The sequence below is a fragment of the Saccoglossus kowalevskii genome, chromosome 15 (assembly GCF_978046115.1).
Source record: "Saccoglossus kowalevskii chromosome 15, keSacKowa6.1, whole genome shotgun sequence".
NCBI classification, from domain to species: Eukaryota; Metazoa; Hemichordata; class Enteropneusta; family Harrimaniidae; genus Saccoglossus; species Saccoglossus kowalevskii.
This window is the reverse complement of record NC_140655.1, coordinates 27,946,989-27,965,775: the sequence shown is the minus strand read 5'-3', so window position 1 is coordinate 27,965,775 and position 18,787 is coordinate 27,946,989. Positions and strand designations below refer to the sequence as shown.

Below are 18,787 nucleotides of genomic sequence, written 5' to 3'. Positions count from 1 at the left end.
AGGTATAATACTATATACTACAAAGTATGCTGCATGGGATCACACTGACTTCTGGTGCGCCTTGCATTCCTTGAAATATTATTTTAATAATCATTTTTAATAATAACCCATAAATATATGTATTGTAATTCTATGAATTACAATTAAACTATTTTTCATATCTAGGTACATGCATGTGTTTGTATTTATATTCTATTAATTTAAATCATTTTTTTTTTACCTCACATCTTTCACATTCAACAGCTTCTTCTGTATCCCGTATTCTCTCTAATAACGTTGAGTGTGACTCCTCTAGACTTGCCCTTAAGCTCACTTCTCTTGCCAGTTCCTCTCTCATCTGAAATGAAACATTATATCATCATCCTTTCTTACCCATGGTTACCTCCACTGTGAGGGGGTGGGTGGGGATTAATGAGTTTGATAAGTTTTAGTACTGAATACTGGTATCACAAGCAGACCTGGTAGACTAAAATGTTAAATAACTTTTAATTAAATAATATTGGAAAATTTCATACTGCAATTGATTATTTACTGTAAACACAAATTCTGTAATAGGGAATATTTTTCTGGGGTTTTACGACAAAGACTAAGTGTCAGCGACTATTGCCTTCATAATTTTGCCATAGGATTAGGAATATTAACCCTTTCACCACCAGACTTTCTCGTCCAAATTTGACTGTACTTTTTTCTTAAATTCTTCAATATTTCAGGAAATGAACGCCTAATTTTGGACCCAACTGACAAAATTAGAGTCAATTTTCAGTTTTTACTCAGTTTTTGTGCAGACTATAAACAAGACTATTTTGTGAATTGTTATGAAAAGAGGGAAGTGGTGGTAAAAATCTTAATATTCCTAGCAGTGAAAATTAAGCAGTTTACAGTATTTAATAATAGTATGCTCGCAATTGCACACTGAAAACAAACAAAACTGATTTTGAAAAATTATGTCATCTTTGTTCTACAAATATCGTATGCGCATATATAACAATTAAAAAGGCACTTCGATGGCAAAATAAGTTATATTAATGATTTGTTAAACAATTAATGTAATTTTTGGTTTTTATCCACTTCTACTGGAAATGTGCTTCTAATAGAGCAAATACGTTACTTCATCACTGCAGAATAGTATTCAGCAATATTTTACAAAAACATTCTTTATACATTAATGGTTTTACAGATTGTAATCTTTCCCTTTTCCTCAAAGTGCTCAAACTGTGCAGAACTGATAAAAAATTAAACCAATTAAAGCAACTAAATTATTGGTTTGTCTTGTATATGTATACAATTTAATAAGATTTGTTTGTTCACACAGAAAATTTGGAGAGAAGTTGGGATGGCTTCTTGGGTGCAAACACATTTTGGTCTATTATATATTGTTCAGCACCCTTCGTGAATGACATTCAGATTGAACATTAGATTTAATGCTGTTTCTTACCTCCTGTAATCTCTTGTTCAGTCTGGATTTAGAAGATTTCAACTCTTCATATTTGATGGAAAGGTCAGTCTAGAACAACAATTTAAAATGAAACTTGTGAATACTAAAAAGATCACAATTTAACATATGATGTAGAGATGTTGGATTGATCGTCTTTTTGGTACAATTAACAAAAATTATCATAATTATTATTAATTATAGTGATGTCATGAGTACATTTATTGTCATGAGTACATTTATAGTTTTATTAAAAACAGCAACAAGTCGCCTGTTGACTGATATACCGCTTGAAAATAGCATTTTTTTACCCAAAATTACAAGAATATTAATTTAAAATAGGAAATTAAACTTATTCTCATAAAATGAACAAATCTTTCAGAAGTCAATTTTGAAGTGGAAAATAACACTTTTTCCCCAAAATGATAATATTCACTAAATTTATAGAGAATTGAAGGTACAAATCAAAGCATAGTTTCACATCCACAAATGTGTATGTAGCTTTAATTAGCATTGAATATGTGTGAAAATCATTCCATATGAATGTCAGTCACAGTCTTTAAAAGTCACGTTTAGTTCTTGAGATTGATGTCAAAATGCACATCTAGAAATATCCATGAATTGAATTGTATGGTTTAAATTTGTTCTGTTAGGTATATCTGTTGGTAGACAGTTTTATCATTAATGCTACGGCAAACGGTGCACTGGGCATCTGACAATATTATCATATGAATAGAATAGAATATTGAATCAACCAATCACTGAACAGAATTGTAAATTAGTTCATATTCATATGAAGATCAAAGAGTTATGACTTTCCTGACGATTTTCTGGGAACTTTGTATGCAATAATTACAGAAACGTCATGATACATGTACCACCCTGACATTTGCGAAGTATAGAACTTATTTTCATAATTTATGCAGTGTTTTTACACTTCGCTCAAGAAAATAAGGCATATTCTGTATAACCAGGGAAAAGAAATTCAATAACCAACAAACGAAATAAGATCTCGTCAGAAAATGCCATGATAGAACTTATTTTCATGAATGACGCGGTGTTTCTACACTTCGCTCAAGAAAATATGGCATATCCTGCATTACAGGTGAAAGAACTTAACCAACAAACGAAATAAGATCACATCAGTCATTGTTGTCTAAGCTATATTTAAGATCTCAGCAGTCATTGTTGTCTAAGCTATATTTAAGATCTCGTCAGTCATTGTTGTCTAAGCTATATTTAAGATCTCGTCAGTTATTGTTGTCTAAGCTATATTTAAGATCACATCAGTCATTGTTGTCTAAGCTATATTTAAGATCACATCAGTCATTGTTGTCTAAGCTATATTTAAGATCTCGGCAGTCATTGTTGTCTAAGCTATATTTAAGATCTCGGCAGTCATTGTTGTCTAAGCTATATTTAAGATCTCGTCAGTCATTGTTGTCTAAGCTATATTTAAGATCACATCAGTCATTGTTGTCTAAGCTATATTTAAGATCACATCAGTCATTGTTGTCTAAGCTATATTTAAGATCTCAGCAGTCATTGTTGTCTAAGCTACATTTAAGATCTCGTCAGTCATTGTTGTCTAAGCTATATTTAAGATCTCGGCAGTCATTGTTGTCTAAGCTATATTTAAGATCTTGTCAGTCATTGTTGTCTAAGCTATATTTAAGATCTCGTCAGTCATTGTTGTCTAAGCTATATTTAAGATCACATCAGTCATTGTTGTCTAAGCTATATTTAAGATCTCAGCAGTCATTGATGTCTAAGCTATATTTAAGATCTCGGCAGTCATTGATGTCTAAGCTATATTTAAGATCACATCAGTCATTGTTGTCTAAGCTATATTTAAGATCACATCAGTCATTGTTGTCTAAGCTATATTTAAGATCTTGTCAGTCATTGTTGTCTAAGCTATATTTAAGATCTCGTCAGTCATTGTTGTCTAAGCTATATTTAAGATCACATCAGTCATTGTTGTCTAAGCTATATTTAAGATCTCAGCAGTCATTGATGTCTAAGCTATATTTAAGATCTCGGCAGTCATTGTTGTCTAAGCTATATTTAAGATCACATCAGTCATTGTTGTCTAAGCTATATTTAAGATCACATCAGTCATTGATGTCTAAGCTATATTTAAGATCACATCAGTCATTGTTGTCTAAGCTATATTTAAGATCTCGGCAGTCATTGATGTCTAAGCTATATTTAAGATCACATCAGTCATTGTTGTCTAAGCTATATTTAAGATCACATCAGTCATTGATGTCTAAGCTATAGTTAAGATCTCAGCAGTCATTGATGTCTAAGCTATATTTAAGATCTCGGCAGTCATTGATGTCTAAGCTATATTTAAGATCTCAGCAGTCATTGATGTCTAAGCTATATTTAAGATCTCGGCAGTCATTGTTGTCTAAGCTATATTTAAGATCACATCAGTCATTGTTGTCTAAGCTATATTTAAGATCACATCAGTCATTGATGTCTAAGCTATATTTAAGATCACATCAGTCATTGTTGTCTAAGCTATATTTAAGATCTCGGCAGTCATTGATGTCTAAGCTATATTTAAGATCACATCAGTCATTGTTGTCTAAGCTATATTTAAGATCACATCAGTCATTGATGTCTAAGCTATATTTAAGATCACATCAGTCATTGTTGTCTAAGCTATATTTAAGATCACATCAGTCATTGTTGTCTAAGCTATATTTAAGATCTCGGCAGTCATTGATGTCTAAGCTATATTTAAGATCACAGCAGTCATTGTTGTCTAAGCTATATTTAAGATCTCAGCAGTCATTGATGTCTAAGCTATAGTTAAGATCTCAACAGTCATTGTTGTCTAAGCTATATTTAAGATCTCAACAGTTATTGTTGTCTAAGCTATATTTAAGATCTCAGCAGTCATTGATGTCTAAGCTATATTTAAGATCTCAACAGTCATTGATGTCTAAGCTATATTTAAGATCTCGGCAGTCATTGATGTCTAAGCTATATTTAAGATCTCAGCAGTCATTGATGTCTAAGCTATATTTAAGATCTCAGCAGTCATTATTGTCTAAGCTATATTTAAGATCACATCAGTCATTGTTGTCTAAGCTATATTTAAGATCTCAGCAGTCATTGATGTCTAAGCTATATTTAAGATCTCAGCAGTCATTGATGTCTAAGCTATATTTAAGATCACATCAGTCATTGTTGTCTAAGCTATATTTAAGATCTCAGCAGTCATTGATGTCTAAGCTATATTTAAGATCTCAACAGTCATTGTTGTCTAAGCTATATTTAAGATCACATCAGTCATTGTTGTCTAAGCTATATTTAAGATCTCAACAGTCATTGTTGTCTAAGCTATATTTAAGATCACATCAGTCATTGTTGTCTAAGCTATATTTAAGATCACATCAGTCATTGTTGTCTAAGCTATATTTAAGATCACATCAGTCATTGATGTCTAAGCTATATTTAAGATCTCAGCAGTCATTGATGTCTAAGCTATATTTAAGATCACATCAGTCATTGATGTCTAAGCTATATTTAAGATCTCAGCAGTCATTGATGTCTAAGCTATATTTAAGATCACATCAGTCATTGTTGTCTAAGCTATATTTAAGATCTCGGCAGTCATTGTTGTCTAAGCTATATTTAAGATCTCAGCAGTCATTGATGTCTAAGCTATATTTAAGATCACAGCAGTCATTGTTGTCTAAGCTATATTTAAGATCACATCAGTCATTGTTGTCTAAGCTATATTTAAGATCTCAGCAGTCATTGTTGTCTAAGCTATAGTTAAGATCACATCAGTCATTGTTGTCTAAGCTATATTTATGATCACATCAGTCATTGTTGTCAAAGCTATAGTTAAGATCACATCAGTCATTGTTGTCTAAGCTATATTTAAGATCTCAGCAGTCATTGATGTCTAAGCTATATTTAAGATCACATCAGTCATTGTTGTCTAAGCTATATTTAAGATCACATCAGTCATTGTTGTCTAAGCTATATTTAAGATCACATCAGTCATTGTTGTCTAAGCTATATTTAAGATCACATCAGTCATTGTTGTCTAAGCTATATTTAAGATCTCAGCAGTCATTGATGTCTAAGCTATATTTAAGATCACATCAGTCATTGTTGTCTAAGCTATATTTAAGATCACATCAGTCATTGTTGTCTAAGCTATATTTAAGATCACATCAGTCATTGTTGTCTAAGCTATATTTAAGATCTCAACAGTTATTGATGTCTAAGCTATATTTAAGATCACATCAGTCATTGTTGTCTAAGCTATATTTAAGATCTCAGCAGTCATTGTTGTCTAAGCTATATTTAAGATCTTGTCAGTCATTGTTGTCTAAGCTATATTTAAGATCACATCAGTCATTGTTGTCTAAGCTATATTTAAGATCACATCAGTCATTGTTGTCTAAGCTATATTTAAGATCTCAGCAGTCATTGATGTCTAAGCTATATTTAAGATCACATCAGTCATTGTTGTCTAAGCTATATTTAAGATCACATCAGTCATTGTTGTCTAAGCTATATTTAAGATCACATCAGTCATTGTTGTCTAAGCTATATTTAAGATCTCAACAGTTATTGATGTCTAAGCTATATTTAAGATCACATCAGTCATTGTTGTCTAAGCTATATTTAAGATCACATCAGTCATTGTTGTCTAAGCTATATTTAAGATCTCAACAGTCATTGTTGTCTAAGCTATATTTAAGATCTCGGCAGTCATTGTTGTCTAAGCTATATTTAAGATCTCAGCAGTCATTGTTGTCTAAGCTATATTTAAGATCTCAACAGTTATTGATGTCTAAGCTATATTTAAGATCACATCAGTCATTGTTGTCTAAGCTATATTTAAGATCACATCAGTCATTGTTGTCTAAGCTATATTTAAGATCTCAACAGTCATTGTTGTCTAAGCTATATTTAAGATCTCAACAGTCATTGTTGTCTAAGCTATATTTAAGATCACATCAGTCATTGTTGTCTAAGCTATATTTAAGATCTCAACAGTCATTGTTGTCTAAGCTATATTTAAGATCACATCAGTCATTGTTGTCTAAGCTATATTTAAGATCTCGGCAGTCATTGTTGTCTAAGCTATATTTAAGATCTCAACAGTTATTGTTGTCTAAGCTATATTTAAGATCACATCAGTCATTGTTGTCTAAGCTATATTTAAGATCTTGTCAGTCATTGTTGTCTAAGCTATATTTAAGATCTCGTCAGTCATTGTTGTCTAAGCTATATTTAAGATCTCAGCAGTCATTGATGTCTAAGCTATATTTAAGATCTCAACAGTCATTGTTGTCTAAGCTATATTTAAGATCACATCAGTCATTGTTGTCTAAGCTATATTTAAGATCTCGGCAGTCATTGTTGTCTAAGCTATATTTAAGATCTCAGCAGTCATTGTTGTCTAAGCTATATTTAAGATCACATCAGTCATTGTTGTCTAAGCTATATTTAAGATCTCAGCAGTCATTGATGTCTAAGCTATATTTAAGATCTCGGCAGTCATTGTTGTCTAAGCTATATTTAAGATCACATCAGTCATTGATGTCTAAGCTATATTTAAGATCACATCAGTCATTGTTGTCTAAGCTATATTTAAGATCTCAGCAGTCATTGTTGTCTAAGCTATATTTAAGATCACATCAGTCATTGATGTCTAAGCTATATTTAAGATCTCGGCAGTCATTGTTGTCTAAGCTATATTTAAGATCTCGGCAGTCATTGTTGTCTAAGCTATATTTAAGATCTCAGCAGTCATTGTTGTCTAAGCTATATTTAAGATCACATCAGTCATTGTTGTCTAAGCTATATTTAAGATCTCAGCAGTCATTGATGTCTAAGCTATATTTAAGATCTCAGCAGTCATTATTGTCTAAGCTATATTTAAGATCACATCAGTCATTGTTGTCTAAGCTATATTTAAGATCACATCAGTCATTGATGTCTAAGCTATATTTAAGATCTCAGCAGTCATTGTTGTCTAAGCTATATTTAAGATCACATCAGTCATTGTTGTCTAAGCTATATTTAAGATCTCAACAGTCATTGTTGTCTAAGCTATATTTAAGATCTCAACAGTTATTGATGTCTAAGCTATATTTAAGATCTCGGCAGTCATTGTTGTCTAAGCTATAGTTAAGATCACATCAGTCATTGTTGTCTAAGCTATATTTAAGATCTCAGCAGTCATTGATGTCTAAGCTATATTTAAGATCACATCAGTCATTGTTGTCTAAGCTATATTTAAGATCACATCAGTCATTGTTGTCTAAGCTATATTTAAGATCTCAGCAGTCATTGTTGTCTAAGCTATATTTAAGATCACATCAGTCATTGTTGTCTAAGCTATATTTAAGATCACATCAGTCATTGTTGTCTAAGCTATATTTAAGATCACATCAGTCATTGTTGTCTAAGCTATATTTAAGATCACATCAGTCATTGTTGTCTAAGCTATATTTAAGATCACATCAGTCATTGTTGTCTAAGCTATATTTAAGATCTCAGCAGTCATTGTTGTCTAAGCTACATTTAAGATCTCGTCAGTCATTGTTGTCTAAGCTATATTTAAGATCTCGGCAGTCATTGTTGTCTAAGCTATATTTAAGATCTTGTCAGTCATTGTTGTCTAAGCTATATTTAAGATCTCGTCAGTCATTGTTGTCTAAGCTATATTTAAGATCTCAGCAGTCATTGTTGTCTAAGCTATATTTAAGATCACATCAGTCATTGTTGTCTAAGCTATATTTAAGATCTCAGCAGTCATTGATGTCTAAGCTATATTTAAGATCTCAACAGTCATTGTTGTCTAAGCTATATTTAAGATCTCAACAGTTATTGATGTCTAAGCTATATTTAAGATCTCGGCAGTCATTGATGTCTAAGCTATATTTAAGATCACATCAGTCATTGTTGTCTAAGCTATATTTAAGATCTCAGCAGTCATTGATGTCTAAGCTATATTTAAGATCTCAACAGTCATTGTTGTCTAAGCTATATTTAAGATCTCAACAGTTATTGATGTCTAAGCTATATTTAAGATCTCGGCAGTCATTGATGTCTAAGCTATATTTAAGATCTCAGCAGTCATTGATGTCTAAGCTATATTTAAGATCTCAGCAGTCATTATTGTCTAAGCTATATTTAAGATCACATCAGTCATTGTTGTCTAAGCTATATTTAAGATCTCAGCAGTCATTGATGTCTAAGCTATATTTAAGATCTCAGCAGTCATTGATGTCTAAGCTATATTTAAGATCACATCAGTCATTGTTGTCTAAGCTATATTTAAGATCTCAGCAGTCATTGATGTCTAAGCTATATTTAAGATCTCAACAGTCATTGTTGTCTAAGCTATATTTAAGATCTCAACAGTTATTGATGTCTAAGCTATATTTAAGATCACATCAGTCATTGTTGTCTAAGCTATATTTAAGATCTCAACAGTTATTGATGTCTAAGCTATATTTAAGATCACATCAGTCATTGTTGTCTAAGCTATATTTATGATCACAGCAGTCATTGTTGTCTAAGCTATATTTAAGATCTCAGCAGTCATTGATGTCTAAGCTATATTTAAGATCTCAACAGTTATTGTTGTCTAAGCTATATTTAAGATCTCAGCAGTCATTGATGTCTAAGCTATATTTAAGATCACATCAGTCATTGTTGTCTAAGCTATATTTAAGATCTCAACAGTCATTGTTGTCTAAGCTATATTTAAGATCTCGGCAGTCATTGTTGTCTAAGCTATATTTAAGATCACATCAGTCATTGATGTCTAAGCTATATTTAAGATCTCAGCAGTCATTGTTGTCTAAGCTATATTTAAGATCTCAACAGTCATTGTTGTCTAAGCTATATTTAAGATCTCAACAGTTATTGATGTCTAAGCTATATTTAAGATCTCAGCAGTCATTGATGTCTAAGCTATATTTAAGATCTCAGCAGTCATTGTTGTCTAAGCTATATTTAAGATCTCGGCAGTCATTGTTGTCTAAGCTATATTTAAGATCTCAACAGTTATTGTTGTCTAAGCTATATTTAAGATCTCAGCAGTCATTGTTGTCTAAGCTATATTTAAGATCACATCAGTCATTGTTGTCTAAGCTATATTTAAGATCACATCAGTCACTGTTGTCTAAGCTATAGTTAAGATCTCGGCAGTCATTGTTGTCTAAGCTATATTTAAGATCTCAGCAGTCATTGTTGTCTAAGCTATATTTAAGATCTCAGCAGTCATTGTTGTCTAAGCTATATTTAAGATCTCAGCAGTCATTGATGTCTGAGCTATATTTAAGATCTCAGCAGTCATTGATGTCTAAGCTATATTTAAGATCACATCAGTCATTGATGTCTAAGCTATATTTAAGATCTCAGCAGTCATTGATGTCTAAGCTATATTTAAGATCACATCAGTCATTGTTGTCTAAGCTATATTTAAGATCTCGGCAGTCATTGTTGTCTAAGCTATATTTAAGATCTCAGCAGTCATTGATGTCTAAGCTATATTTAAGATCACAGCAGTCATTGTTGTCTAAGCTATATTTAAGATCACATCAGTCATTGTTGTCTAAGCTATATTTAAGATCTCAGCAGTCATTGTTGTCTAAGCTATAGTTAAGATCACATCAATCATTGTTGTCTAAGCTATATTTATGATCACATCAGTCATTGTTGTCTAAGCTATAGTTAAGATCACATCAGTCATTGTTGTCTAAGCTATATTTAAGATCTCAGCAGTCATTGATGTCTAAGCTATATTTAAGATCACATCAGTCATTGTTGTCTAAGCTATATTTAAGATCACATCAGTCATTGTTGTCTAAGCTATATTTAAGATCACATCAGTCATTGTTGTCTAAGCTATATTTAAGATCACATCAGTCATTGTTGTCTAAGCTATATTTAAGATCTCAGCAGTCATTGATGTCTAAGCTATATTTAAGATCACATCAGTCATTGTTGTCTAAGCTATATTTAAGATCACATCAGTCATTGTTGTCTAAGCTATATTTAAGATCTCAGCAGTCATTGATGTCTAAGCTATAGTTAAGATCTCAGCAGTCATTGATGTCTAAGCTATAGTTAAGATCTCAGCAGTCATTGATGTCTAAGCTATATTTAAGATCACATCAGTCATTGTTGTCTAAGCTATATTTAAGATCTCAGCAGTCATTGATGTCTAAGCTATATTTAAGATCTCGGCAGTCATCGTTGTCTAAGCTATATTTAAGATCTCGGCAGTCATTGATGTCTAAGCTATATTGAGAATTGATTGACATTATTACCTTCATTGTGGTGGAAACTTCCAGTGCAGCAGTAATTCGTCTTACATCTTCCTCCAAAGCGTTCCTCTCCTCACACACACCTTTCAGTTCCTTCCTGGCTCTAGCTAAGTCTCGATTCAACTTCTTTGTATCCTTATCATACGCCTCAGTGGTGATCGCCAATTTCTCAGCCAATGAACCAGTTTCTTTTTTACTCAAATCATGCGATGCTTGGACTGAGCACAAGTTTAGTTTCAAAGATTGTATTGCACTTTCTGTTTTGCACACTCTGGAGACGACGTTCTCATAGTTCTTCAATAGCACATTGGTGTCTGGGTTTTTAGGCACGAAAGGAGGTAGTGGGTGGTCAAAGCCAGTGTCTTTCGTTGGCGAGTCCTGCACATCTTCAGGTTGAAATCCCATGTCACTTAATTGCTGGACGAGACTGATAGTGTCTAGCTCAGCGGAATTGAGTCTTTGTTGTAATACTTCCAATGTACGGTTACCAGCTGGCGAACCATGGTGCGACTGATTCCCGGGACGCAAGTTATCTGTCATGTTTATACTCATGGTTGTAATCTATAAATAAAATAGTCGAGATAATCAGACCTGGGTATCACAAAATGGCCACCAGTTGGCCATCTCGAATCAGTTCACGATGTACTCGGATATATTGTGATTGGTCCAAGCATGTCAGACATAAATTTACATAACATACCGGTAGTATGCTACATGTATTTTAAATTTTGCACCAGGTATTTATCACATTATGATCGCACATTCATTGCCTTGTATCATGTTTTCATCACGCAATTGCACCACAAAATATAACCAATACTGTGGCCATCTAAACTTACTCTGAGAAAATTACAATTTTCACGAGGTCGTTTATTTAATGAAATAATGAAATGATTGAGTCAAAATGATTGAGTCAGACCACCAGTGTGGTGCAGTAAAAAGCGCGATGAACGTGTATGATACAATCATGAGCTATAATGCAATAATAAGTGATACAAACGCTAAAGTCTGGAGACATGAAGGTGTGCAACCGAGTTGGTAAAAGCCATCTTGTACATGTACAATGTATACATGCATACAAACGAACAAACAGACAGACTCACGAGGTAAACTACACACTATGAACTTAGTCTGTACTAGCGACAGTTGAAAGCAATAAATATAAATGCAACCATATTAGCTAAATTTGTGAATGAAACAGACCACTGTATGAGGTTGACGGAGTTCACACAACTGATACAAATATTTCTCACATGCAAACACATACCTATAATAAATATTATCAACGATGATCAAAATTGTCTGCAGTTATCAGATGTTGCTTCAGGTATGCCACAATAGATATATACATATAACTGGAATGAACAATGCTTATCTTTATACAATCAAATTTGAATTTACGCCGTAAATCAACATACATGTACTATTAACCGTTGAATTTCAACTGCCAGAATTATTCGCAGTTACGTGTACATAACTTTAGAGTACATGTATATTGTATTTGTCAAAATTAGAATTCACAAGTCTTGGTCTAAACAATCACCAGTTTGCAGACCACACCCCATCAGATGTGTGAAAATGTCTCACATGTGAAAGTAAATCTTATTCTCTATCATAAATAAAGTACAATTTCAACACAACATGTAGATCGCTTACAATAAATTGCTTGCTTTGAAAACTACTATATACATGTACATTGTACATGCGGGCTTGAATTTCACAGAGGCTATGAACACAATACCCTTGATGTGCTACCTGACTATATCACAGTGCCTTTATATGTTCACTATACAGTTTCAATGAGATCAGGACATTTTCAAAATGTTTTGCCTCAAAAATGTTTTAACAATTTCAAAATTCAAGCCCTTTACATGTATGTGCAAAGTAATCTTTCTATTATATAAAATACCAATCTGATTAAAATAAGATCCTAGTTTGTGCTTTTTTTTTTCCTTTTTTTTTTGTTAATATAATATCATAGTTTTGGTAATCATCTTATTTTAATCAGCTTGATAAAATACATTAAGTCACAAATAATTTTGCAACTTAGGTAAATAATACAAAGAATAAGAAGGAATTATTGATGATAATTATTCTTCCAAGTTTTTCTGCACCAGCAAGCCCAGGAGTTACTGTGGAATACTTTATTTTCGCTGGAATTAATTTTCGCTGAAAAGGCTTTTTGGGTGTTTTGTATGGAATTTATTTTCACTGATTTCTGATGAGTTTAATGTGAAATATAGGAAAAAAAGTATATTCGCTGGATTTTATTTTCACGGAATCATCCCTTCAGCGAAAATAGCGAAAATAAATTCCAAGTGAAAATAAAGTATTCTACAGTAAGTTATGCTTTGACTGTACATGTATTACAATAAACATTACTATTCAACAGAGACAGATAACATATGACAATATATGGGAGCAGGGTGTGGCCACTCTTTTTGGTCTCCTAAGTCATCAGTTTTAAGCCATATATATGCAGGAGTGTTACTACTTGTGAAGATTCAATCCAATGCTGATCCCCAAATCAGTAAAATAAGTTGTACGTCATTATCTCGGCTGTACTTGAATGTAATCACAACTGAATAGACTAAAGCCAAGGTGACTATCAGAAGTGATGGACACTACAGCCACTCTACTCTGACACTACTATTCAAACCGTCCTACCCCCTAACACACTGCATATTGTATTTGTGCGTGTTTTTTTCAGTCAAGTGCTCTTATCTGCTTCTTAATTAGCCTACTAGTAAATACCTCAATGGTAACTTAGGAGAAATTACTCCAGCCTAATTAATTAAGCTCAGTTCAAAGCAGTGAATATAAAATGTGAGGTTTCCGTTAACAGGAATCATTATTTGTTTGGAAAACACTAAATGCTCAAAATGATGACTGAATTACATTTTTAAATGTTGAATTACCGGTAGAAACGTTAAATTTTTTTACATAGTAGGAGCTGTTGATAATAATAATGTAAATTTCACACTGACATCATGTTTATCTTCACTGGGATTACAGTTGCGTCAAAAACACGAGAATTGAAAAAATAATTGGAATACTGGACAGGTTTAGTTCAAAACCCAAGCAATATCAGTATCATGCATTACAATTCTCTAAGACAGACCGGAAACGAGACAAAAACAAAAGATTTTTCAAGTTAGCGTGGGGGAAATAACGTTGCTAAGTATTATCGTCAGGGAAAGCTACATGTATTGTTTAAGCTAGTCTGTGATTGGTTGCTGGCAATGTTTGGGGGATTTTGACCAGTTTGTGACGTAGGCTTGTCTTAGAGAATAGGCAGACTAGTCTACTTAGGTTTCTTCTATCCACAGACAATTACTTGATCGCACAAGACTGTTATTGCTGCATATTTTGGTTTAGACGATGAGGAACAGTTGTGTGGGTGTGAAAATCCCCCAAGTGTACAGTATGGTCTGAATGTAACTTGACATTAAATTGCTTTCAAAACTGCCACAGATGTAAGTTGTATAGAGTAATCTGCGTAAACATGTCTTCCATTGGTAACACGGGTAAATACTATAACGAACAAGTTGAAAATATTGATGGCAATGATACTCATTTTAAAAATTGTCTTTATGATAAAGCCAGCTGATACATGTAGTCAGCTTGGAAGTTAAGTTAAGCCAAGACTGTACTGAACTTGATCATGAGAGACTGTTGTACTGTTATTTACTGTATATTTTAGTTTGAATGGTGAAGGACAGTGATGACGGTGTGAAAATAACACCAAGTACATGTACATGCTCTGATACTATGTAAACAGCAGACTATTCCATGTTGACTCTTACTTCATTATTATTCAGTCAGCAGAGTTCTAAAAAAAGTCAATATTAACCCCCATCAATTGTAAAAAAGTGATCACATCAGATTAGAGGCTAATCTCTACAAAATCATTCACCAACCACTACAGAAAATGACGGTTAACTCCGACAACAATCCACAAAAAGGTATTTGTGTCTCAATTCAACACACACAGATAAAAGCATAGTGTACGTGATATACAAGACAAACAAACTATTGTACTTAAAGTAACACACAGCAACATAATGAGATAAATATTCAACTGTCAGATTAAACAGTTTCTATGGTTACTTAATACTATTCCATCCTGTACAGGAGGTCCTCAAATGAATGCATTGGCAGACTGCCAGAACTTGATTTTTGTACAAACTTGTCATGTTATGGTGTGGTTCCCACTAATGTTCAGTTGAACCTTTGACTATTATACTAACAACTGTTTATATAAACACCTGTAATTAGATGGAGAATAAAGTGACAGTCTTGTACAATACAGACATCACTACTATTATTAAGTGTGAGGTGTGCCCATCAAATCGGTTAGAGACCTGTCTACATTGTCAATTTCCAGAGATATATGTAAACCACTATATTATGAAGAGACCAATGTTCACGAATTTTAAGCTTTTTTTGTTTTGTTTTGGTTTTTTGGGAGGGGGGAGGGTAAAATCCAGAATATTGCAATTGTGAATACTTTACCCAGTCTGAGTGGCTTCCTGAAAATTCATCATTTTAAATTGCCAAAAAATGTACATGTAGCAGCAAAAATGATTTTTGCAAACTTTAGTCAAATCTATTGTATTCAGAGAAACTCTGTAAAAATGAAATAGTTTTCCTTTATGTTGAAAATAATTATAAGTGAAACAAAATAAATGACATACATGTATTGTAAATTGAATTATTTTCATGAGGGAGGGAGGGAGGGAGGGAGGGACAAAGTATGTAACCCGGTAGAAATACATATGCCTCTACATGTTTATTTTGTAAGTACAAGTGTAACCCGTCACCACTCGGGGGAAACTAAATCACATACCACAATGAAGTCTTCGATGAAAACAAGTTACAGCAAAAAATATACATGTAGTACAGTGCTCTTTCTGAGGGGGAAATGCAACACCAATCATGACAGGGTGTGTTTTTTTTTAGAGAGTAAGTGTTCATACTACGATTCCATCACATCAACAGCGTTACCACAAATACATGAATAACTGTTTACAACTGAATAAGGTAGACAGCCATAGAAAGTACAGCTACAGTACAGTCAGAGCGTAACTTAACATTTAGTTTGCTTTACACTGAAATATAGCCAGCTTAGTCTGCTTTAAAAACTGACAAATATCTAAAAGGTGACGAGTAATCGACTAATACCTAAATATGTCTCATATGAGTACCTCAGGTAAGTACTGTAAAATCTGTATTAGAAGCCGCGGCTTCTATTAAAATGGTACAATGCAACAGAGGGGATGCGGCTTCTATTAGAGCATCTACACATATGAGAAATGATGAATTTTTGGTTCTCAATTATTCAAATAGAATGGATGCGACTTCTATTAGGGATGCGGCTTCTAATACAGGTTTTACGGTACTACCCAGGTACAAAGAATGGTGGAACTATTGATAACAATGGTTCTTACTTTAAAAACTATGTTTTGTATGAGAAGGCAACGTCAGCTGATAGCAAGTTTGAAAAGTTAAGTTACACCAGACTCACTGTATCTGGTTTCCCGTCACTTACATGTACACAATCAAGTACTTATACAAGTATAGTGCTGTCAGTACATGTCTGTTTTAGATTTTATAAAAAAAAGTTAACCAATGACAGTTGATTACAGAAGCAATACAATTGTGTAGGATTGAATGAATAAGATTCTAACACGAATAATTTACACTTGTAATATCTAGAAGTTCAAACTACTGTAAACAGATCGCAAGTATGAATTTTCACGATTCGCTACTGTGCCGGTAATTTGTGAAGAAAAAAAATTCTCAAAAGTATTTGTGTTACTGCATCTCTTAGAACCTAGTACAATTTTGACTGTGACAAATGTCTCATTTCCATGACATTTAGTCTTTTTTTCTTACTAATTATAACATTTTTCTATGAACCAATAAAAGTGTTAACCATTAAATGATTTGTCATAAATAAAGTAACCTATATGTACCCACTTCTCAATATGTTTGTAGAAAGAGTTGCACAAGACAACGACACACCCTCTATGATTTGCAGGATAATGGTTGAATTCCAATTGAGGTGATGGTGCTGACAAGTTGAGTCCTAAAGTATGTGATTAGATCTGTATTTGTTGTTTTCCTGTTATTTCACTAAGTGAACATAAACTCGGTGAGCTGAGAAAGCCCATTAGGAGATAATCTAGTTACAAACATTTTTTTTTAATAAATAACAGTGACAATATTTCAAAAAGACAATTTCAGAATCTGTATCTGTACATTCAATTGTAATGTGTAAAGAATGCTGTACAATAGTAATTGAGACAGATGGTTGATTTTGAAATGTGTACAAACAATTTTTGAAAAACAAAAAAATCCCACACACATTCAATAGAGAAAATAAAAAAAAAAGCAATGTCATGAAACAAGAAATCTAGCTCATACCATGGAACTATGGGGTTTATAGTTCCATGCTCATACCTAAGTGAAGGAAAAACATTATTTACCATGTCTTATCTAAGAATTAATTCAGGTACATTTATATATGAAAGTGAATAAATGACAACATACAGGTACGTACAAACTTGTTTCACTTAATCGTATTTAATCGTACGTTATGGCAATTTTGTTGATGTAATCAAGTAGTATTACCTCCTATCGCAGTCCCTCATGATAGAGGGACTGTGCACAGATAGTAAGATTACTTCGTACTTTAATGCAAGACGTCTGTAGATAGCCTTGGTATAACACTTGATATACTGAATCTCATGTACTTAATTTCGAAAATGCGTGGATACGAATTGAAAATACATGTATTCCCGGACTTATGGTTCAACAATCACTGGCACTGCAGCGAGTTACACGACAAGTAACAGCTGACCGGCTCGAACATGTTCAAGCCAGGTGTTCAAGTTGACAAATATTCTTACTGTAAACTTTAACGACCAACTGGGAAACGTAATAGTAGCACTCGATGACTTACCGTAGTATAACTTAGTGTGTCTTCCTGCCCAGATGTGAAATCGTTGTCAATGTCATGCGAACCTCAATAAAACAGATATACAATTCATGATCGGAATTCCAACGTAAACTTTAGCGCCATTGTATACTTTGAATGTACTCTGGGCATGCGCAGATTAACCAAATAAAATCTCGCAATGTACTCTCGTAACACGAAAAACGGTGTTTCTTACAAACATTCAGTGTTTTGAATTCTTTGTAAGTAAAAACAAAATATATGGGATGTTGTTTCGTTTCACATTGTGTGAAAACTGCATCACATGACTGAGTTTGCGTAATACTTCAACCCTGGAAATAAAAACACCAACTGATTACATACAAAATCATTCGACCCCACAGTATATCGCCACCAGCGTTAGAATAAGAGTGTAACATTTTTTAGTTCCCGCGACCCGAGTGTCAACAGAGCGTACTTTCGCAAACACGTCTACTAGTATTCGTAGTACGTCTCTTGGAATACCGGATATTGAAGATAATAAAGTAACGAATGATGTCATCATGTTGATAAAACAAACCAAGACGTCACGTAAACCAGTTATTATATGGTGTAAACACTTCGCGCGAGTAACCTGACACTGTAGTCCATTTCATTTTTAATCTTGAAGACCCCGTCTCATGGATTTCTGTAAGTTTCACTTTGAACAATAATATTGTGTTTCATTGTCACTCGATATGATTATTTTTTCTATGTTGTGTATTGTAATCCGCGAGACACATGCTGTTTTACAGTCTATATAAACTTGTAAGAAATTATGGGTGTGTCGAAAAGTCAACAGGTGTTCTTTGATTGCTTTTCTTACCGCCACTTCGATTGTCACGACGCAGGAAGATATCGTAAGTGAACTCACGCACTACGGAATCCGAAGTGACGCATTTCTATGCGAGAAAGTATCACTGTATAACTTCCATAGAACTATTTTTTTTATATTCATTCATATATTCATTTATTTATTTTATTCATTTATTTAATTAATATATGCATTCTTGATTAAGTTTATCAAATTTAAAAAAGAAAAAAAAAAATTGC

The 18,787-nt window shown here is 33.2% G+C and overlaps 1 protein-coding gene across 1 annotated transcript in view; it reads right to left on the bottom strand.

Moving 5' to 3' along the window:
* The window catches only part of LOC100368061 (coiled-coil domain-containing protein 150-like), a 46,513-nt gene extending 28,656 nt beyond the window's left edge, over positions 1 to 17,857 (bottom strand). Inside the window, exons 1-4 of the mRNA XM_085490666.1 lie at positions 17,723 to 17,857; positions 10,759 to 11,316; positions 1,436 to 1,504; positions 221 to 337 (exon numbers count right to left, since the gene is read on the bottom strand). Coding sequence (XP_085346792.1) covers positions 221 to 337; positions 1,436 to 1,504; positions 10,759 to 11,307 — 735 coding nt within the window. The 5' untranslated portion in view covers positions 11,308 to 11,316; positions 17,723 to 17,857. The remainder of the gene's footprint in view (positions 1 to 220; positions 338 to 1,435; positions 1,505 to 10,758; positions 11,317 to 17,722) is intronic.
* Between the last annotated feature and the right edge of the window lie 930 nt (positions 17,858 to 18,787).